The sequence below is a fragment of the Notamacropus eugenii genome, chromosome 5 (assembly GCF_028372415.1).
Source record: "Notamacropus eugenii isolate mMacEug1 chromosome 5, mMacEug1.pri_v2, whole genome shotgun sequence".
Classification (NCBI taxonomy): domain Eukaryota; kingdom Metazoa; phylum Chordata; class Mammalia; order Diprotodontia; family Macropodidae; genus Notamacropus; species Notamacropus eugenii.
In genome coordinates, this window is record NC_092876.1 from 343088881 (window position 1) to 343112470 (window position 23590).

At 38.3% G+C, this 23590-nt stretch overlaps 1 protein-coding gene across 1 annotated transcript; it reads right to left on the reverse strand.

Moving 5' to 3' along the window:
* Positions 1 to 2868: 2868 nt before the first annotated feature.
* On the reverse strand, positions 2869 to 8130 carry LOC140506539 (cystatin-A5-like). The gene is made up of 3 exons (XM_072613819.1): positions 7765 to 8130; positions 6081 to 6182; positions 2869 to 3238 (listed from the first exon to the last, which is right to left on the reverse strand). The coding sequence occupies exons 1-3, from the start codon at positions 7840 to 7842 to the stop codon at positions 3110 to 3112; spliced, it is 309 nt and encodes a 102-aa protein (XP_072469920.1). The 5' UTR covers positions 7843 to 8130; the 3' UTR covers positions 2869 to 3109.
* Positions 8131 to 23590: the final 15460 nt, after the last annotated feature.

Below are 23590 nucleotides of genomic sequence, written 5' to 3' on the forward strand. Positions count from 1 at the left end.
GAAAACTGCCTGTTCCTATCCTTTGACCACTTACCATTTGAGGAATTCTCCTATTTCTGCAAATTTGACTCAGTTTTCTATGTTTGAGAAAGGCAGTCTTTATCAGAAAAACTCAATGCAAGAATTTTTTGCCCAGTTGTAATTACCAGCTATGTATTTCCCTCCATCCTGTTTTCCCCTGCTCATCCTACTCTGACTCTCCTTTTATCATGTCCTTCTCAAAATTGTTTTACTTCTGACTTTATCTCCCCCAAAATGCCCTCCCTTCTATCAGCTCCCCTTCCCCCCCACCTTATCCCCTTCCCTTCCTACTTTCCTGCGTGGTAAAATAGATTTCTATACCCAACTGAGTGTGCATGTTATTCTCTCTTTGAGCACATGCTGAGGAGAGTAAGTAATGAAAGCAGACTAACACACTTCATCCCAGGTCCTCTGGAGACATGATAACAGCATTGATCAAGAGTTCTGGAGTTTTTGAAATTCTTTTGGGTTTTTTCTTATTCACAGTGATCCTGTCTTTGTATAAATTGTCCTCCTGATCCTCCTCACTTTACTCTGTAGTAGACAATACTATCCAATAGTCTCTGAAATATTTTGTACAAAATTTGTTTGACCATTCTCCAGTTGTATAAGAGGAAATCAAAGACACTCCCTTAGATTCTAGTTCTCCTCCTTCCTCCCCCCTTTTCAGGATCAGGACTTTGGTGTTGCTTGAAGCAATATAATTTCCAGTATTATCCTTTCTCTTCACATTACTCTCCATTCGGGAGCAGGATCTGAGAGGAAATAAAATGTGCACAGCAGAAATATTGTGTCAATTATGAAGACCTCCAGAGAAGAGAAAAAAGGTCAGGCCCCAAGGCAATGAGTATGAGTCTCCTTGACTTTCTGTGTTCTCTGATTGTGTGCTTCCTCTTTCCAATGATGTGTGCTCGACCTTCGTTGCTGAAGAAGACCACGCCATCAGAGAAATGATGACATGACTTGCACTTGACTTTGTTTTGAGTGAGGGAGGGCTGTGCAGGTCACCAGCCTCATTTCTCCTCCAGAGCCATCTGAATCCAGTGACCAGATATTCATCAGGATGACTGGAGGTGACCCAGGATGAGGTATTTGGGGTTAAGTGACTTGTCCAAGGTCACAAAGCTAGTGAGGGTCAAGTGTCTGAGGTGAGATTTGAACTCAGGTCCTCCTGACTCCTGCACTGATGCTCTATCCTGCAGCACCTAGCTGCTCCCTTTCCAATGATATGACATTTTGTAGGATAGTATGCTTTTGGTTTAGAGGGGAATATTTTATAGCTATGTTTCTTACAGTACTATTTTCATTAAATGCCTTTGTTTGAATTAATTGCATCAAGTTACCTATTGTTAAAGGCACAAGTGGTGGCTGGGACACATGAGCTGTTGTTTTAAGAATGTGGACCAACACTGTATCTGAAGTCAGTCCCTCTACCATGCATGACTCCAGGCAGTCCTGAAAAAGTTGATTTCCTTAATGTCCCAAACTTTGCTTGGTTCTTACTAATGCACCCATGTAGGAGGCAAATTCATATAGAGTACAGGAGGGAACTATTTCAATAGTAGGAGAGAGCTTCATAATCTTAGTAGGTAGACCTGCCCTAGCAAGGAGAATAAAAAAAAATCAAAGCCCAACCCTGGAGAAAGTTCCTAGGGAAGAGCAGAGAGGAGAGGAACCATGAAAGGAACCTGGGCACAGCAGCTCGAGAATTCAGAGGAGATCCAGGAGACTGAAATGTCATTGGGAGATGTGTGGATCCAGGGACAACAAAGTGTGGAGGGGGTGGTGTTGTAAAGGATATTAAATAATATGTGAAACTTCTCTTAGGGAAAAGTAGACAGGAGAAAACTAAAACATGCCCATCTTTTCCATTTCTCTTCAGTCCCTAGACCTGGATGTAGAAGGCATAAAGAAGCTTTGAGCTCACAAATCAGGTGAGCACCAGCCTCAAGGAGGAAGTTGACTCCATCAAGAATCTTTAGTTAAACATCAATCACAGGCAGAAAGAACTGTGACCAGTGCTGGGGGAAAGACATTACTGTTAGATGTTAGCTCAGGAGCAGCTTCAAAAGAAGGGCAGGGAATCCAACCTGATGATGAGGAAATGCCTTGAAATCCTCCAGGTGGTGCTATCACTGACAGGTAAATACTGCTCATTAGTACAGGCAGCAGAGAAGAGCTGTCATTTCAACCCCAGCAATTTTGGTCTACCTTCAGATAGACATGGAGATAAGGAGACAGCCACTGTGGGATGGAAGCAGCTTCAAGGAACATGAAGAAACAGAGGAGAGTCAGAGTATAGAGAGGAGACCCTGGACATGCAGCTGAACAACCCATCCAGAGAGAAACAATTTGTAGCTCATATAGCACCAGGAGTTATGGGTTAGCCTTATCACACAAGTATCTTGCACATGTACCTCACCACCACTGTACTCTAAGTCCACTTTCTGCACAGATACTGTATATTTGTGAGAGAGTATACCCCACATTTATGGTGGTGGGGGGAAATTTTGGTAAGTACCAGTTTTTGTATGATGTCAGAGTACACATGTGTTTGCTACGTGTGTCTGTTGGCCGATGGTTAATGGGGGCTCTTGAGACAGAGTATTGGGCATTTGGATCCAGAGGATTGAGCCTACTACCCAAGATAGCAACGTTTATTTGAGAATTCAACCTACCACTGCTTCAATAAGTTGGAGGAGGAGTTGACAGAGGGTGCTACACAAACTTGTTTGGCAGTTCTGTAGAGTAAAGTAATCGTTCTTAATTATTGGAAAGCAGTATCTACTATGGGATGAGGTGAGATGTAAAATGATTTAAAGCAAATAATTTCAGAAATGATCAAAATTTTAATACATCAATAATTTTATTCTTATATCACTTTATTTCTGAATATATTTTTTCTCCTTCCTCTATCCAGTGAGCCATCCCTTGTCACAAAGAATACAAAAAAGAGGGAAAAATGGAATGTTGACCAATACATCATCCAAGTCAAAAGCTACTTTACAAAGATCCATGCTTCATTTCTATTGTGTTTATTGATACAGGATGCTCATGAAAGTAATCAAATGGATTCTGGACTGTGCCTTCAAAAGGGGATCAAGGGATCATCCTTGGTTTTCGGAATTTGGTAGGCTGTCAGTATCGGTGGCTGATTTATGACAGGAAGCGGTACAAATATCTTCAAATGTGCATAGCTATCATTCCCCAGATGTACCTGCAAATAAAAAGAAGTGAAAATCAGTGGCATGGATTCCAACCTAGTACTTCTCACCTCTCAGGATCACTGTGTGAACATTCCTGTTATGGATAGGGGTTTTGACTAGATGACCTCTGATGTGAATTTTATATATTTATTCTAACTTATGAATAAGCATATTCATGGTATGAAAACAAAACTATAGCAGGAAGTGACCTGAGAGATCATTGAGTTTTATTTTTAAAACTAAGGGAATTGAGTCCCTCAACGGTCCAATGAACAGGAATAGTCAGATAGACTACAATATCATGGTACCATTGGTTCTTAAGGACCCAGATTTAAAGCTGGAAGGGACTTTAGTCCAATCTGCTCATTTTGCAGTTGAGGAAACTAAGTGCCAGTGAGGTGAGTCACTTGTCCAGTACTTGTAAGTTACTTGTAAGGCAGCTAGGGAATGCAGTGGATAGAATGATGGGCCTGGAGTCAGGAAGTCCTTCAGTCATTTGGTGTGTGCTTCAGTTTCCTCAACTGATTTCCTCTATCTGCAAAATGGGGATGAAAATAGCACCTGCTTCATAGGGTTGTTGTGAGAATCAAATAAGATAACATTCATAAAGGGCTGAGCACAGTGTCGGACACATAGTAGCTGTTTAACAAATACTTATTCTTAAGCCAACCCTCACCCTACCATTCCCTTCCCTTCCCTTGTCCAAAGTCACAAGGGAAATAGTAGGTGAACCAGAATCTGATCCCAAATGCAGGCTGTTTTCATTATACCACAGCTGACTCTAGTTCTTAAGCAACCGGATTTTTGAATATCCAAGCAACTAATTTGAAATAAAGGGTCAACTAATATTCTGAATTTGAGTTATGCCTTTGTTCCTGGGTTTCATTTATTTTTCAGGGTTTTATTTTCTAAAATGTGTAGAAAAAAGGTCAGGTATCATACAAAAATATGGGTTCCCTCTTTTTGATTTTACTCAAGTCTCTTTGAAAACATTGTGGCCTTTGTACCTCTTGTATGCTACACTCTTCTCATCTTATCCCCCATTTCCCTCCTGAATAGTATCATTCAGCATACTCTCTTTTATCAAAGTCATATCTTTAGTAAAAGAGAGAAAATAAAACCAACAAGAGAGCTAGATATTGCTTTGGATAGCTAAGTCACTGGGTGAGACACACAATCACTGTATATGCCCCAAGGAACTCCCTAGGACTCATCAGCAAAGTCCAAAGTTGGGATCAGATCTGTGTTAGTAAAGAGGGTTCTCAGATCCACCATTCCTACAATGAGACTGTTGGGCCTGGCGTCAAGAAGACCTGGCACCAAGAAGACCTGACGTCAAGAAGACCAGACACGCACTAGTTGAGTGATTGTAGGTAAATTACTCCATCTCATTTTCCTCACCTGGAAAATGGCTCTATCTCATTTGTAAGGATCTAAGGACATAATACTGATGAAGAGTTTAGCCTACAGTTGGCACTTCAAAAATTCTTCTTTCCTGCCTTTCTAGGCTGCAGCTCATGTTCCTGCCTGGCTGGCATCTCATAGCACCTCAATATAGCCTCCTTAACTCAGGTGAGGTACTTCTGTTCTACTGTTCCTTAAAGACAGAAACACTTGGATCCATCTTATCTGTATTTCCTAGGTATCTCTGTCCATAATTCCCAAAGGGGTAGCCAAGGAATTCCCAAATATGTGCCCATTACTGGTGACACTTGGGGTTGCTGGGATCATACATTTCTTTTAAAATTATGTGTTTGTGCATTGAGTGCAGGATATGCCCCTGGAGAAGGTTCAGATCTTTCTCTGTCATTTATTAGTTCTATGACTCTAGAAAAGTCACTTAACCACCATAACCCCAAGCAACTAGCTCAGACTAATCAAGAAAGTTGATTTATGGGTTTAGATCTGTGTTAGTAGTTAAGGTTTACTACAATGATAAAAGTCCATCGTGAATTTGACTAAAATTCCCATATGTCTAGGATTTGGAAAAGGCAAATGTACTTCAGTAATTTCTGATAAAGTTGTGTTTGAAATCCTGGGCGCCAGTGGTGACCTGCTACTCACGTTTTGTGAAGCTCTACTATAAGACAGGATGCTGATTCTCAAGGAACACATAATGTAGTTGTTGGATTTAGGTCATAATCATATAAGTCTTGTTTCAGTGTCCATGATGACATAAAAGACCCAGTACTTTGGGAATTTTCTCCTTCTTTTATCTTACTGTTCCCATCCAGAAAAGCCTGGGACAATGTATCCTGAGACTTACTCTCCACTTGCAAGCATGCAATTCACAATCATGTGGTCTAATATGTTATTAGAGGAATCATGATAGTAAATAGAATAATCACAGGAATGTAAAGTCTATATGAAAATTCTCAGAGTCACAGTCTTCAACATGAGAGTTTCCATTGATAGAAACATTTCTCTGAAACCTGTGTTGGCCTTACTTTTCTCCAATTGCCTGGCAACTGAAAGTGAGGCATAGGGAGAGCCGTTCTCATTCTCCCTATCTCTCTGTCTCTGTCTCTGTCTCTCTGTCTCTCTCTCTCTCCTTCCCCCATCCCTCTCATTTCATCATCTGTTCTTTGGTTGCATATGAGAGTAAAACCTACCAGGTTAGCCCTCCTCTGTTCCACTGGTTGACATGAATCCCTTTCCCAGAGTCCCTTCCTCCTTTCTGCCTTCTTCACTGTCTCTCAGTTACCACACCATTCCTTTATATTTCTCCCAGGGCAGAAACTTTAATTTCTCCAGTTATTCAAAAGAGAAGAGGACAAACTATGCTCACACTTTCTATGTAAATGCAAACAGAAAGAACACTGGATAGAATTCAGTGACTTGTTGAATACTGACCTTTACCAAATAATTCATCCCTGCAACCACTTGTGCTCTGTAGATTACAGCCTGGAAGCAGCCATACTTTTCATCGGTCATTTTTTCAAACTGTGGCTTTACCTTCAGAAAAAGAGAGGAGGGTAAAGAATTTAGTGGTTACCAGGAAATAATAGTCTTAGCTGATAATCCTAGAGTCAAAGAATGTTAGCATTGGAAGGCCCTTAGGAATCCCTTTTCTAATGACTCCATTTTTCAGATTCTGCAAGAAAGCTGGGACTAGATGCTGGCTCTAAAATATCAAACATTACATGATTAAAAAGATCTCAGTTGAAGCGATAATTTGTTCATTCTCTTGTATTCATGTCTTCCCCCTTCACAAAACCACTACTGACTTTTTAAATTTCTTGGATAATATATATTTTATTCTGATAAATCAATGATTTTTAGTGGCATCATAAATATACCTAGATCTTGTAATTGATTTGAATTAATTGGAAGCAAAAATGATTGATAATGAGTTAGAAAAAAGCAACTTTTCATGTTGTAAGTCAGTTTCTTGTGCATGAACTAAGGCACATTATCTCCTCTCTAGATTTCCTAAGGTATAGGAAACTATGTGAATTCTTTCACTAATGATAGCTGGAATTTCTCTCATTTTCAACAATTTCTGCGTCCCAAATACAGCCATTCTGCATGTTACCTTTAGGACCCAGGGAAGCACATATTTTTGTTTTTATAATTTATACCTTTTCTTTTTACATCACCTTTCCTACCAGATCTGTCCTTCCTTTCTCTCCTTCCTAATGAGCCATCTGTGTAATAAAGATATTTTTTTCAAAAAGAGTCAGAAAAACAGCAGTTCAACAAAAACCAACCAACCATGTGTGACAGTCTAAGAAACATTCCAAACACATAGTCCCTCAGCTCTGCAAAGAAGACCTCCCATAGCGCTCCTCTGGAGCCAGGCTTGGTCACTAGAATTTATTATGTTATAAAACAATTGATATGTGAAATATTTATACACAATTTATAATATTTAGGAGATTTTGTCCTTTTTTTTTTGCTTCATAGAGTCATAAATGTAGCCCTGGAAATAACATCAGTGACAAACAGGTCATACTGATAGCAAGAATCAGAGGGTAGGATCTGAACCCGCTTGCTCTGACATTTAATTCCGCGCGATTGTCAGTGCACCAGATTCACATTGTTGTAGTCACTGTGTTTATTTTTCTTTCAGTTTCTGCTTTCTTTCCTTCATTTCATATATGTCTTCCCATTCTCTAAATTCTTCATATTCACAATTTTTTATGGCAAATGAATGTTCTGATTTCATTCATGCACCATATTTTTTTTTCTCCATTCCCCAATTCAATGACCATCTTACTTTGTTTCTAAATCTTTGCTGTTTCAGAAAATGCTGCAACGGACAAACTAGTGAATGATAACATTATAGAGATGACAAACCTAAAAATCAGTACTTCAAATTGACTAACACAATTGAAAAGGTTTGAGAGAGAGACACACACACACACACACACACAGAGAGAGAGAGAGAGAGAGAGAGAGAGAGAGAGAGAGAGAGAGAGAGAGAGAGAGAGAGAGAGAGAGAGAGAGAGAGAGATTGAAAGAGAGAATGTTTATCAAGTTACCAAACCAATTCTTTTCAATTAGATCCTTCAATTCACAGAATGCACCACCTCACCTGACAAACTATCGTCTGGATTTCTGGAGTTGCAGGTTGAGGATCACTGAAGCCTCCAGTCATCACTTCGGTGGCCATTGCTTTGCAGAAGGAGAAGCTAGAACTGAAATGATGAAATGATAAGGTCAGTCATCCTGACTCCAGTTTTAAAGAGAGGCAGGCTCTCCTCACATCCAATGAGTGCAAGGGTGTGTTATAATAAAGCACCACCTTCTTGGCTGTAGAAATGACTTATTACTCACTGTTATTATGTGTTAATTCGTAAACATAAATGTAAAATATTGTTATAAGAAAAGGTAATTAGATACCCCCTCTCAAGTCCCCTTTTAAAGTGGGAAAGGAGAAGCCACCCTCTACTTTCTGACTGAATGGTTCAGTCCAAGGAGGACTTCTCAAAGGTACTAATTAAGCAAAATAGGAATGTCTACTCTATGGTGAAAGGTGAAAGTCCCACATTTCCAAATACTTTTTTTTCAATTATATTTCTTCATTTTAGATAATAATTAATTCTCATTCCCTTCCTCAGAAATAGACGGAGACTTTGGTCATGAGTATTCCTCTAAAATGCTGATAGCCTATGCATTTATGGAGGAAACGCCTTTATTCTACAGTCTTTTTAAGGGATGTTATTTCCTAGTATTTAAATTTGCTTAGCAAACAGAGCTTGTCTTTCAACAAACGTGAAGTATGTGGAAATCCCTCTAAGGCATGGACTGTGGCTCAGAGTTTTGGATCTGTCCTCTAGTGCTTAGAGTAGTAGCTTAATAGACTTTGAATCTATCACACAATAATTTGAATCACTCTATCAACGTACCCTTTATTAAGCACCTGCTATGTGCCAGACATTGTGCTAGGCACTGAGGATACATAGAAAAATATGAATTAGTTTCTATTTCCAAAAAGATAAGAGGATAGAAGCAGAGATAAGTGCATATATTAGCATGTTTAAAATAAATATAAAGAGAATAAATTCAAATAAAACCAAAGTAGTTAAACACAAAGTAGCTTGGTTAGAGGGCATCAGAAGTTGGTGGCATCTGGAAAGACGTCATGTAGAAAGTGGTCCTGAAGAAACAGAAGGATTCTTTGAGGGAAATGTGAGAGAAAAGGGGACAGCTAATAAATGCGTAGGCACAAAGATGACGAATGGAATGGCACATAAAGAAAACAGTGATAAGCCAAATTGATTGGAATGTCGAGTGTATGAAAGAGTATATGCAATAAACCTGAAAGAGAGGCTGGGGACAGATTCTAAAGAGCTTTACAAATTAGAGATGTTTGTAACTGATCTTAAAAACAAGAGGGAGCCCTTGGTAAAATTCCTTTGTCTGGCAAATAATTCTTCCTTTAAAAAAAAAAACATTTGGATTTCTTAAATGAATATGCCTTAAATATGCCATTTATTTAAAAAAATACTTTGTTATTTTTATTTTTCATGTAACAAGAATTACAAAAAAAATTGTCTGTACCTCCTGCTACTCCTTTCCTTATTCAACAAATTAAAGAAAAAAAAGGAAATCTCTCAAAATATAACTACATTTTCTTCCAAAGCAAATTTCCACATTGGTTCTATCTATAAATGTATGTTTCTGCATCTTAAGTTCATGTTTTCTCTGTCAGAAGGCAAGTTTCCTCTTGATTCTTTTGGACTCATGGTTCATCATTATATTGTATTGATGAAAATTCTGAAATCTTTCCCAGTTTTTTTTCTGTTAGCTTGTTTTTCCCTGTACAAATTGTTCTCTTGGTTATGCTCACTTCTTTCTGCATCAGTTCATGAAAATCTTCACAATTTCCTCTGAAATCATCAGTTCCATCATTTTTGCAGTAGAATAATATTTCCCTACATTCATATACCACAATTTTTGCCCATGACAATCTCAGTTTCGACCACAACCTGAACAAAAATAAATTGTAATCGGGAAATGTTCAACATAAATAAAAATAGGATAAAACAGAGAAAATGTTAATTAGTGATTTTCTAAATCAATAGGCACCCACAGAAATCAGTTTCTATTTGAGTTTCACTCTACTATGGAATACTCCCAAATGAGATTATTTCCTTTTGTACCTACAGATATAGTACTTTCATCCTTTAGTCCTAAAGCCAAGGAAATTGAGATGTCATGTCATTTGCTGAGAGTCCCTCAGCCAACATTGTGAGAGGAACTTAGAATCTTCCTGATTTGGAGGACAGTTCTCTATCCACTATGTCAAGCTGTCTTTTACTAATGAACTTAAAAGTCTGAACCTGTGACCTCGAGCCCATATGTGACCTTCTAAGTCCTTGGGTGAAGCCTTTTGACTGAGTCCAAGTTTTATAGAACCAGTCCTTTTATGAACAGGATTTGTTTTGTGAAATTTGGATTCAGTCAAAGGGCTGCAATAGTTCTCTGATTTGGACCCTTTTTCTACCTCTCCCCCCTCCCACCCCACCCATTCCATCTACCTCTGAGGTTAAAAAAATTTTTTTTATTCATTTTGAACTTGAATACAAAAAAAAAAAGAATGTGTTCCTGTACACATCACAACATAAAAAAAGATTCTATACAAAAACATGAATTTCCATTTCATACTGTTGACTTATAAAAAAACACTATGTAATAAATTACACATTATTTTCGAAGCTTTCCTCCCTTTTCATGCTTCCTTCTAAGTTTTCTTTTGTTCTCTATGGTGCACTTTTTTTCTCCCTCCCTTCCTACCCCTCTATGGAGAAGGTTATCATTAGATACAAGTATGTGTACATTGTGCATACTCCTATTGATCAGTTCTTTCTCTGGATATGGACAACATCTTCCTTCATAAATCATTTGTAGTTGATTTGAGTATATATAATACTCAAAATGACCCAGCCAAAGTTCTTTTCTAGAAGAATATTGCTGTGACTGTGCACAAAATTCTCATGGTTTTCTTCATTTCACTCTTTCCATCTCCAGACATCCTGATGAGTATCTGGTCACTGGATCCAGATGGCTCAGGAGAGAAAGTGAGGCTAGTGACCTTGCACAGCCCTCCCTCATTCAGATCACAGTCAACTGCAAGTCATGTGATAATTTCCCTGATGTCATGATCATCTTCCAAAATGAAGGGCAAACACAACCTATGAGCAGACCAAGTTGCCTGAATGGTGACCTAGTTAGTTGAGTAACTCAGCTGTCCCTCTCCCTCTCTCTTTCTCCTCTCCAAAGGGAGGTAAATTTCCAGTTTGCTTGGGGTTACTGCCTATATTCCTTCCTTCCTTCCTTCTTTCCTTCCTTCTTTCCTTCCTTCCTTCCTTCCTTCCTTCCTTCCTTCCTTCCTTCCTTCCTTCCTTCCTTCCTTCCTTCCTTCCATCACTCCCCCAGTTCACTCTGAAGCTCATACATTGGACCACAATGAGTCCCTGGCCAAGCTCCACTTAATGGTTGTATTTTGGGCCCTCCTGGATTTGAGTGAATTTAGAGTGAATGTCAGTGGTAACTGTTTCTTTTTGGAACAGTAACCCTGAGGGTCTTCCCCTCCCAGTTTGATTTTTTCATTTTGTCTTGTTTTGTTTTCTTTTTAACTAAAGGGGTCAGTCCTTAACTCACTTCTAAAAGGGGAGAGACCTATTCCCTGACTGGTCATTACTTCACTTTAAGTGAGTATCTGAAAAAGCCTTAGCCTAAAAGGGCAAGGCTCTCCCGTTGCATCCTGGGCCATCTCCATTCATCTTGATGCATGTCTGGTCACTAGATCCAGACGACTCAGGAGGAGAAATTGAGGCTGGTGACTTTGCATAGCCTTCCCTAACTCAAATCAATATAAGTCATGTCATCATATCCCTGATGCCATGGTCCTCTTCAAAAACAAAGGACAAGCACAACTACCTTCTCAGAGTTTTTGTGGCATATTCTCCAAGAATACAGCTGTCAACCCATGCACTCTTTTTTATTCTGTGTTCTTGACCATTTTCTCCCAAAAATACTTATCTGACATCTATCCAAGATGGTGGGCGTTCTTCTACATCTCTTGTCCTTGTGTGGATGTTCATGGAGCAAGTATGTTATCTTAACCTTAATCTGTCTGAGCAAAATTCCTTGTAAACCTTAAAATACTAGCTTTAAAAAATGGACTTATTGTTTCACAAATATATGATTCATTCCTAATAATTGGCCCTAATGTTTGTGTGCCTCTCCCCCAAAGTCCCAGCTCTAGCAGACAAGAGAAAATAAGACTAGAAAATGAGACACATGAAGAGATGAGAGCTGGATAAGGCCTGCTTTAGGAAATCCATCCCAGAGTCATTTATTCTGCTAGTCACAAAACAGAATCTTTCCCCTGATGTATCTCCTCTTTTTTGTCTGTCTTTAGAGCCAGCAGTAGCTCACATTCACATCTCACTTTATCATTTACAAAGAGCTTTTCTTACAGAGCCCAGGTGATGAAGAGAAAACAATGCCCACCAAGCAGCTCAGACAAGCTCATCAAAAGTCACTAAATAGAATGATCCTGCTCAGTGTCAGGGAAGGTTTCTAATCACTTGTGTCATGGCTAAATAAAATGATAAAAGAAAGTAAAATCAAAGGTCAAGTAGACTGGGTATGGAGTTAGAGGTCCCTGGGTTTTAATCCGGACTGTTGCTTCCTGACAATGTTACCTCAGACAAGGCACAACCCCTCTGGGCTTCATCTATTAAAGGAGATTGTTGGACTCAATGAACTCTATGTTCCCTTCCCACTTTTCACTGATGATCTTCTGATTCATTATTATAGTGAGCAATGATTTCAAAGGGATTGCAAAGATGACAAAATGAGGAGCACATGAGGCAGTCAAAGAATTGGGTGGGTAGTTGGGTATAGCAGTGGATGGCACACCAAGCCTGGAGGTATAAAGATCTAAGTTCAAATTCAGCCTCAGACACTTGCTAGCTGTCTGACCCTGGCCTGGTCACTTACCCTCTGTTTTCCTCAATTTCTTCATCTGTAAAATGGGAATAATAATAATAGTACCTACCTCCCAGGGTTATTATGAATATTCAATGTGATAATAATTGTAAATACTTTAGCACAGCACCTGCTAGGCATTATATAAATGTTTGCTGTTGTTTTTCAGTTATTGTTTAGTTGTTTCCAACTCCTTATGACCTCATTTGGAATTTTCTTGGAGAAGATACTGGATTCGTTTGTCATTTCCTTCTTTACCTCCTTTTACAGATGAGGAATACTAATGTGTTACACACATATGCATATGACATATAAATATTACATATTATATATGTAAGTATTAGTTATGATGATGATGATGGTTTTGAATATGAAAGTTTAGTTTATGACCTGAGAGGGAGCTACATCCTAGACCTAGAACAAAAAGACTTAATTCTCTATGTTCTCCCCATCCAAATTCATTCAACAAGTATTTTTAAGGACCCATTATGTACAGGATTTGAGAAATAGCAAGGGAAGAGAGATAAGGAGTCGAGAGCTCAAATACAGCTTCTGACACATCCTAGCTATGTGACTCTGGGCAGGTCACCTAAGGAGCCAATCCCCTCTCAGCAGAAATAAGAAGAAAAGGGAAATGAGTAGGTTTTGGAGGAAAGAGGAGTATAATTTTGGAAATGTTGAACTTGAACTTACAGTGGGATGGCCAAATGGTAATATCCAGTCAGCCTTTGAAACTGCTAGATTAGAATTTAGGACTGGAGGTTGCAGATACATGAGTCATCAGGTTGTGGTTTTTTTAATTAAAAAATTATTTGTTTTAATCACCAAAAATCTACCTTCTCAGTTTTCTAGCCTATGGTGTCAGTGTGATAACCGAAGCAGTTACTATGGATAGACAGGCATATTTCCAGAGTAAATTCACAAAACACAAATGCTCTTCCTCAACGACTAAACCAAGACATTTATCCAAACACTAGAAAGCCAAATCCATCATAGTAACAAGGAATTCTATACACATTATCAATGTAGGGAGCACGGCCATGCCAAAGCCTTCCCTCCATCAGGCCTCCCCACAAATAAGCACCCTTAGGCAAAATCACTCCCTCTCTCACTCACACTAGCTACTGTGCTCTGCTCTACCTCAGCTCTGCCTCCTATCTCTCTCAGCTCCAACTTACTTCCTACTCTATTCATTCAGCAAGCTCCTCCCACTATCTGCTCCATGTGACTAAGGGTGTGGGCTGGGCCAGAGCTCAAAGCAGGTCTTATGAGTTTATTAAGGGCCAGGGAAGATCTTCAAATTCCCTTACCATTACATCGCCCTCCCCAATTGAGGAAAGAAGAAAAAATTCACTATAAACATCAATGGACAGTCAAAATAAATTTCCATACTCACCATGTCCAAAATAAAATACATGTTTCATTCTGTACTCTGAGTGCCTCACCTCTTTGTCAGGTAGTAGATAGCATGTTTCATCCATGGGTCATTGTGAATCATCTACATACTGGTCAAATTTGAAACTGCTGGATTGGGTAAAATTGCCAAGTGAGACTATTTAGTGAGAAGGGAAGAGGGCCAAAGACAGAATCTTAGGGAATAACTGCATTTAATGGGTAAGAGAAAAAGAAGATCACAGGAAGTCTTTTTTCCTCTTTTCTTTCTAAAAATGGTATTTAATAGAAGCCAGTGGATCTTGTTTGACTTAACAACTGATTTTGGTTTAAACCATATAAAGCAGAAGACCCAAAGACTTTATCAAGAAAGTCTTATTCTCATTGCTCCTATAAAAGGAGTGTTCAGAAAACGTCATTTTGATGAGTCTAAAAAAATATTTTCATGCCGTTTTGATCAATCAACACATACTAATTAAAAATTTACTGTATGTCTATTTCTATATGAAACTATTGAGCTGGATGAGTAGAAAAATAAAAAATCTAAGACATAGTCCATGTTCTCAAGAAGCTTGCTGTTTTTTGTCCTTCATTTTTAAAGAAGACCAGTGACAAAAATGGTGATATCTTAACTCACGTGTGAACTGTATTTAAGTGAGGCAGTCATCAGCCTCACTCTCCCAGAGTCATCCAAGTCCCCCTGGCAAGACACAAATCAGGACAGTTGTTAATGACCTGAGATACAGTAGAAGATCTTGGTGTCTTTAATGTCTGACCAAACTAAGCACTCCACAGCACCTGCTTCAGTCATTTTTATGACTGTTGGAACATATTGTTATTCTCTTCCACCCATTCTGACAGAGCTTATGGTATCCATCCCCCTAACTCACTGAGGGGTTTGAGGCCTGACCTCATTTTACCCATCTGCCCAGAAAGTTTTGCCAGGGTGTGCCTGATGGGATGCTTGGATGCTTGTGCTTGGACCCCAATTACAAGATCACATTTTTCCATAGCATGAAAACATTATCCTTGACAGTTTTTTCCCCAATCCAAGGACACTGTGCCTAGCAAAAACTAATGAATGGGTCCCAGTAAGACAAACTTCCTTTCCCCATAATTACTCATAAATGGACCCTAGTAAAACAAGCTGTCTTTCCCATCGCAAGAACAAGCTGACCCCTGAAGAAATTCTCTTGTAAAAACAGGACTATCTTGTAACCACAGAATGATCATGTTTTGATTCCCAAAGTTATCATATTCAATCCAGAGGTCAAACTAAAGACACCAACTCTCAAAGCTATCTTGCTACAGATGTAACAGACCAAAAATATACCCCTGAGAAACCCCTTCCCCTGGTTTCCAGTTGTGAATGACGCCAGTGAATAAGGTTGTAAGTTATCACTTAATTAACATACCTGGCACATAATCCACTACTTTTTCTATATAACCTTCAACATCACTCCTGTTAAGCTGCAAATTCCTTAAGAAGCTCTTCCTGCTGTATTGGTGTTACAATAGATCTTTGCCACCTTGAATTAAAGAATGCTTAAGTCCGTGAATTCATTCCAGATGACCTTCTCCTGGACTTTAGTCCTTGAGGGGGGTCCCTGAACCTCTCAAACCACATCATTCCAACTGATTTTTCTGTTGCCTTTGATGTATTTTTTAAATCAATCAACAATAACTAATTAACTACCTATTGTATGTCAGACACTGCTGGTATAAATACTAAAGAGAAAAGATCTCTTTAGAATGTTGATGTCCACAACAGAACTCATCATCTCTCTCACTCCTCCCTCTCCCCAGCCTTCCTCTCTTCCAAACTTCACTATTGTAGTTAAGGGCACCATTATGCTCCCAGTCACATAGGCCAGAAAACTTGTTGTTATTCTTGACTCCTCATTCCCACTCACCCCACATATCCAATCTGTTGTCAAGTTTTGTCCTTTTTTTCTTTACAACATCTCTTATCTATGTCAATTTCTCATATCCTACTTCATGTTTCTGTCTTCAGTCCAAGCCATTTTCCACTAATCTGCCACAGTGACTTTTCTAAATCATAAGTATGTCCATGTCAACTCCCTACTCAATAATCTTGAGTCCCTATTACCTTCAGGATCATTTGTAAACTCTCCTTGGTACTTAAAGCCCTTCACAGTCACTCCACCACCACTTTTCAGTTTTATTACTTTTTATTCCTGTCTCTACAATCTATGATCCAGGCACACTGGATTGCTTACAATTCCTTGAACAGTACTCTCCATTTCCTTTCTCCATGCTGTTGCAATGACTGTCGTCTATGCTTGGAAGGCTCTACCTCCTCTTTTTAAAAAAAATTAATTTATTTCTTTTCAGTTTTCTGCAATCATTTCCACATATCTTAGACTTCCCCACCCCCAGCCCCTCTCTCCCCAAGATGGCATGCAATCTTATAGGTTCTGCACATACATTCTGATTAAATACATTTTCATCTTAGTCATGTTGTATAGAAGAATTAAAGTGAATGGGAGAAACCATGAAAAAAAAAAGACAAACCAAACCAAAACATAACACAAGAGAAAATAGTCTGCTTCATTCTGGAATCCAATTTCATAATTCTCTGGATGTGGATGGCATTTTGACTCAAGAGTCCACTTGAAATTTTTTAAGTCCTTGCTAAAGGGCTAAGTCTACCAGAAAAATTCCTCACATACTGTGGTTGTTGCTGTATACAAAGTTCTCCTGGTTCTGCTCCCTTCACTCAGCATCAGTTCATATAAATCCTTCCAGTCTTCTCTGAAGTCTTCCTGTTCATCATTTCTTATAGCACAATAGTATTCCACTATATTCATATACCACAATTTGTTCAGCCATTCTCCAGTTGATGGGCATTCCCTCAATTTCCAGTTCTTGACCACCACAAAGAGAGCTACGATAAATATTTTTGTACATATGGAACCCTTTGATATTTTTATGGTCAGTTGGGGATACAGTCCTAAAAGCAGTATTGCTGGATCAAAGGGTATGCATATTTTTATAGCCCTTTGGGCATAGTTCCAAATTATTCTCCAGAATGGTTGGATTAGCTCACAGCTCCACAACAATGAATTAGTGTTCCAACTCTCCCACATCCTCTGCAAGATTTATCATGTTCCTTTTCTGTCATGTTAGCCAATATGATAGGTGTGATGTGGTACCTCAGAATTGTTTTGATTTTCGTCTTTCTAATCAACAGTGATTTAGAGCATTTTTTTCATATGTCTAGACAGCTTTAATTTCTTCCTCTGAAAAGTGCCTGCTCATATCCTTTCACAATTTATCAATTGGGGAATGACTTGTAATCTTTTACATTTGACTCAGTTCTCTATATGTTTTAGAAATGAAACCTTTATCACAGACATTAGTTGCAAAAATTCTCTCCCAGTTTTCTACTTCCCTCCTAATCTTGGTTGCATTGAGTTTGTTTGTGCAAAAACTTTTCAATTTAATGTAATCAAAATTATCCATTTTTCACTTCATAGTGTTCTCTGTCTCTTTTTTGGTCAAAAGTTTCTCCATTGTCCATAAATCTGACAAATACACTATTCCTTGCTCCCCTAATTTGTTTATAGTTTCAATCTTTATACCTAGGTCATGTATCCATTTGGACTTGTTTCACATGTACAGTGTCAGACATTGGTCTATGCACAGTTTCCACCACACTGTTATCCAGTTTTCCCAGCTGTTTCTGTCAAACAGTGAGTTCTTATCCCAGAAGCTGGTTTCCTTGTGTTTATCAAAGAGTAGACTTCTATATTCATTGACTACTGTGTCTTGAGTACCTAACCTATTCCCCTGGTATACCTTTCTATTTCTTACCCAGCACCAAGTGGTTTTGATGATTGCTGATTTACAATACAATTTGTGATTGGGTAGGGCTAGGCTACCTTCCCTAGTATTTCTTTTCATTAGTTCCTTTGATATTCTGGACCTCTTTTTCTTCCAGATGAATTTTGATATTATTTTTTCTAGCTCTAGAAAATACTTTTCTGGAAGTTTGATTGGTATGGCACTGAATAAGTAAATTAATTTAGATAGAATTGTCATTTTGTTTTATTAGTTTGGCCTATCCACGAGCAACTGATGTTTTACCACTTACTTAAATCTGACTTTATTTGTATGAGAAATGTTTTGTAATTGTGTTCATATAATCCCTGTGTTTGTTTTGGCAGGTATACTCCCAGGTATTTTATTATGTCTACCATAGCTTAAATGAGATTTCTCTTTCTTTCCCTTATTGTCTGGCTTTGTCAGCAATATATAGAAATGCGGATGATTCATGTGAGTTTATTTTGTAACCTGCAACTTTGCCAAAGTTGCTCATTATTTCAAATACTTTTTTACTTGATTCTCTGGGATTCCCTAAGTATATCATTATATCATCTGCAAAGAATGATAGCTTAGTTTCATCTTTGCCTATTCCAGTTCTTTCAAATTTTTCTTTTGTTATTACTAAAGCTAACATTTCTAGTACCGTATTGAATAAGAGTGGTGATAATGGACATCCTTGTTTCTCCCCTGATCTTATTGGAAATGCACCTAGCTTATCCCTTTTGCATATAATGTTTGCTGTTGGTTTTAGGTAGATGCTGCCTATTATTTTATGGAAGTCTCCACTTATTCTTATGCTCTCCAGTGTTTTCAATAGGAATAGATGTTGTATTTTGTCAAAAGCTTTTTCTGCATCTATTGAGATGATCATGTGGTTTCTGTTAGTTTTCTGGTTGATATGACAAATAATGCTGATAGTTTTCCAAATACTGAAGCAGCTTGTATTCCTGGTATGAATGCTACCTGACCATATTATATTATTCTCTTGATAAGTTGGTGTATTCTTTTTGCTAATATCTTATTTAAAATCTTTGCATCTATATTCATTAGAGAAATTGGTCTATAATTTTCTTTCTCTGTTTTGGCACTTCCTGGATTAGGTATCAGAACCATATCTGTATCATAAAAAACAATTTATTAGGACTCTTTGTTCATGAGTTTTCCCCAATAGTCTATATAGTATTGGAATTAATTGTTCTTTAAACACTTGGTAGAATTCACTTGTAAATCCATCTGACCCTACAGTTTTTTTCCTATGGAGTTCATTTATGATTTTTTCAATTTCTTTTTGTGAGATGAGGGTATTTAAGTATTCAACTTCCCCTTATGGTATTCTAGGCAATTTATGTTTTTTAAAATATTCATCTTTTGCAAGCCAAGATAGTGGAGTAGAGAGACACACATACACTAGCTCTTCCCTGACAGCCCATAAAATACATGTTAAGAAAGACTCTCAACAAATTCTAGAGCAGTAGAAGCAATAGAACAATGGAGTGGAGGAGATTTCCAGCCCAGGGTGATTTGAAAGGCTGATGGGAAAGGTCTGTCACACTGGACACAGAACAGAGGCCAGATCAACCTTGGCCAGTGCAGTACAGTGCCAGGAGGGGGACCCGAGTAGGCCTCAGGGGGCAATCCCCAGTGGTAGTAGAAGTGGTTTGCAGGTCCCTCAATCCACAGGTGCCAAAGGTCAGTGAGAGGGTTTTTTCAGCTGGCCAAGAAGGAAGCAGGGTCTTTCCATAGCTCCAGCCTCAAGCATTGGGCTGCATTGGGCAACAGAAGCTTCCAGAATCGATTATTGCATTGTAAAGCCCCTGGGGGATCTGAGCAGCTGATCCATACCTCAGCCCTGTGTGGCAGCCCTGCCCCCACCTAATGCTTCTGGGGGAATCAAGCAGCTGATCTTTATCTCACACTGAATGGCAACACTGCCCCTGCCTAAAACCCCTGGGGGAATTGAGCACCTTATCTGAATCTGAGCTCCCAGTGCTGGCTTTGTGGAATTGTAGGCCAGGTGGTTGTGGAGAGGAAACTCACAGTTTCTGGGCACAAAAGTTTCTTGTTGCTCCCAGACCAGTGTACACGATTGATTGTGCCACCTTAGAGGAACTGAGATCTTACAGATCCCCAAAGTATACCCTACTCTTGACAAAGGACTCAAAAGACAACTAACTGGTTGGAAAAATGCAGAAAAAAGGGGAACAAAAGAAGACTATAGAAGGTTACTTTCTTGGTGACCAGATATCTTTTTCCATCCTTACAGATGAGGAAGAACAATGCTGACCATCAGGGAAAGATGTAAAAGTCAAGGCTTCTATATCTGAAACATCCAAAATAAATATTCAGTGGTCTCAGGCCATGGAAGAGTTCAAAAAGGATTTTGAAAATCAAGTAAGAGAGGTGGAGGAAAAATTGGGAAGAGAAATGAGAGAGGTGCAAGAAAATCATGAAAAGTGAGTCAACAACTTGCTAAAGGAGACTCAAAAAATGCTGAAGAAAACAATACCTTAAAAAATAGGCTAACAACTCACAAAAGAGGTTCAAATAGCCAACGAGCAGAAGCATGCTTTAAAAAGCAGAATTAGCCAAATGGAAAAGGAGTTTCAAAAGCTCACTGAAGAAGATAGTTCTTTAAAAATTAGAATGGAACAGATGGAGGCTAATGACTTTATGAGAAACCAAGAAATCACAAAACAAAACCAAAAGAATGAAAAAATGGAAGATAATGTAAAATATCTCATAGGAAAAACAACTGATCTGGAAAATAGATCCAAGAGAGACAAGTTAAAAATTATGGGATTACCTGAAAGCCATGACCAAAAAAAGAGCCTAGACTTCATCTTTCATGAAATTATCAAGGAAAACTGTCCTGATATTCTAGAAGCAGAGGGCAAAATAAATATTGGAAGAATCCACAGATCACCTCCTGAAAGAGATCCAAAAAGAGAAACTTCTGGGAACATTGTAGCAAATTTCCAGAGTTCCCTGGTCAAGGAGAAAATATTACAAGCAACTAGGAAGAAACAATTTGAGTATTGTGGAAATACAATCAGGATAACACAAGATCTACCAGCTTCTACATTAAGGGACCAAAGGGCATGGAATATGATATTCCAGAAGTCAAAGGAACTAGGACTGAAACCAAGAATCACTTACCCAGGAAAACTAAATATAATACTTCAGGGGGAAAAACAAAATCGAGGACTTTCAAGTATTCTTGATGAAAAGACCAGAGCTGAAAAGAAAATTTGACTTTCAAACACAAAAATTAAGAGAAGCATGAAAAGGTAAATAGGAAAGAGAAATCATAAAGGACTTACTAAAGTTGAACTGTTTACATTCCTACATGGAAGACAATATTTGTAACTCTTGAACCTTTTTTCAGGGTCTGGGTAGTTGGTGGGATTACACACACACATACACACACAGGCACACACACACACACACACAAAGAGAGAGACAGAGAGCACAGAGTTAGTTGAATAGGAAGGGATCATATCTTAAAAAATAAAATTAAGGGGTGAGAGAGAAATATATTGGGAGGAGAAAGGGAGAAATGGGATGGGGCAATTTATCTCTTGAGGCAAGAAAAAGATTTTTCAATGGAGGGAAAATGGGGGGAGGTGAGAGGGAAATTGGGAAGTTTACTCTCATCACATTTGACTCAAGGAAGGAATAAAATGCACACTCATTTTGGTATGAAAACCTATCTTACAATACAGGAAAGTGGGGGAGAAGGGGATAAGCAGGATGGGGGGATGATGGAAGAGAGGGCAATGGGAGGAGGGAGCAATTAGAAGTCAACACTCTTGGGGAGGGACAAGGTCAAAAGAGAGAATAGAAGAAATGGGGAGCAGGATAGGATGTAGGGAAATATAGTTAGTCTTACACAGCATGACTGTTATGGAAGTCATTTGCAAAACTACACATATATAGCCTATATTGAATTGCTTGCCTTCCAAATGGGGATGGGTGGGGTGGGAGGAAGGAGGAGAAGTTGGAACTCAAAATTTTAGGAATAACTATTGAGTATTGCTCTTGCACTCAACTGGAAAATAAGAAATACTGGTGATGGGGTATAGAAATTAATCTTGCCCTACAGGACCAAAGAGAAGATGGGGATAAGCAAAGGGAGGGATGTTAGAAGGGAGGGCAGATTGGTGGTAGGGATAATTAGAATGCTAACCATTTGGGGATGGAGGGAGGAGAGCGATGGGGAGAAAACTCAGAACTCAAAACTTTGTTGAAATGATTGTAGAAAGCTTAAAATAAATAAATAAATTTTAAAAATTCACCTGTCTCACTCACATTGTCAAATTTATGGGCATACAGCTGGGGAAAATAATTTCTAATTATTGTTTTAATTTTCTTCTGATTGGAGGCAATTTCACCCATTTAATTTTTGATATTGGTAATTTGGTTTTCTTCTTACTTTTTTAAAAATCAAATTAACCAAAGGTTTATCAATTTTATTGGTTTTTTCATAAAACCAATTTATTAGTTCACTAGTTTGCTTAATTTCAATTTGATTAATCTCTCCCTTGGTTTTCACTATTTCTTATTTGGTATTTACTTGGGAATTTTCAATATATTCTTTTTCTAGCTTTTTCAGCTTCATGCCCAAATCATTGATCTCCTCTTTCTCTATTTTATTCATGTAGGCATTCAATGATATAAAACTTCCCCTAAGAACTGCTTTCGTAGTATTCCATAAGTTTTCCTTTTTTGTGTCATTAATGTCATTCTCTTGAATGAAGCTATTTACTGTTTCTATGATTTGTTGTTTAACCCACTCATTTTTTAGGATTAGATTATTTAGTTTCCAATTAATTTTTGGTCTATATTTCCATGACCTTTTGTTACATATATTTTTTATTGCATTATGATCTGAGAAGGATGTATTAACTATCTCTGCCTTTCTGTACTAGACTGTGATACTTTTATGCCCTAGTACATGGTCAGTTTTGGTATATGTGCAATGTACCACTGAGAAAAAGGTATATTCCTTTCTATCCCCTTTCAATTTTCTCCAGAGATCTATCATATCTACATTATCCGTAGTTTTATTCACCTCTTTAACTTCTTTCTTGTTTATTTTGGGGTTAGATTGATCAATTTCAGAGAGGGGGAGGTTGAGGTCCCCCACCTTTATAGTTTTGCTGTCTATTTCTTTCTGTAACTCCCTTAACTTCCCCTCTAAGAATCTGGATGCTATATCACTTGGTACATATATGTTTAGTAATGATATTGCTTCATTTTCTATGGTGCCTTTTAGCAGGGTATAATTTCCTTCCTTGTTCCTTTTGATTAGATCCATTGCTCCTTTTGCTTTGTCTGACATTGGGATTACTACCCCAGTTTCTGGGATAAGAACTCACTATTCAAAAAAAATTGCTGGGAAAACTGGATAACGGTGTGGCAGAAACTAGGCATAGACCTTGTTTTATGTTTCTCTCATTTATTTTAGTTCTTCTTCTGAAAATGTATTCAATAGAAACGTATGTGTAGATCCTATATAGAATTGTATGCCAGGGGGCGGAGCCAAGATTGCGGAGTAGAAAGACGTAAATACACATAGCTCCGAACCCATAACCCATACAACATCGGTATATAAAGTAACTCACGGCGAATTCTGGAGCAGTGAGGCCACAGAGCAGTGGAGCAAGGGAGGTCTCTGT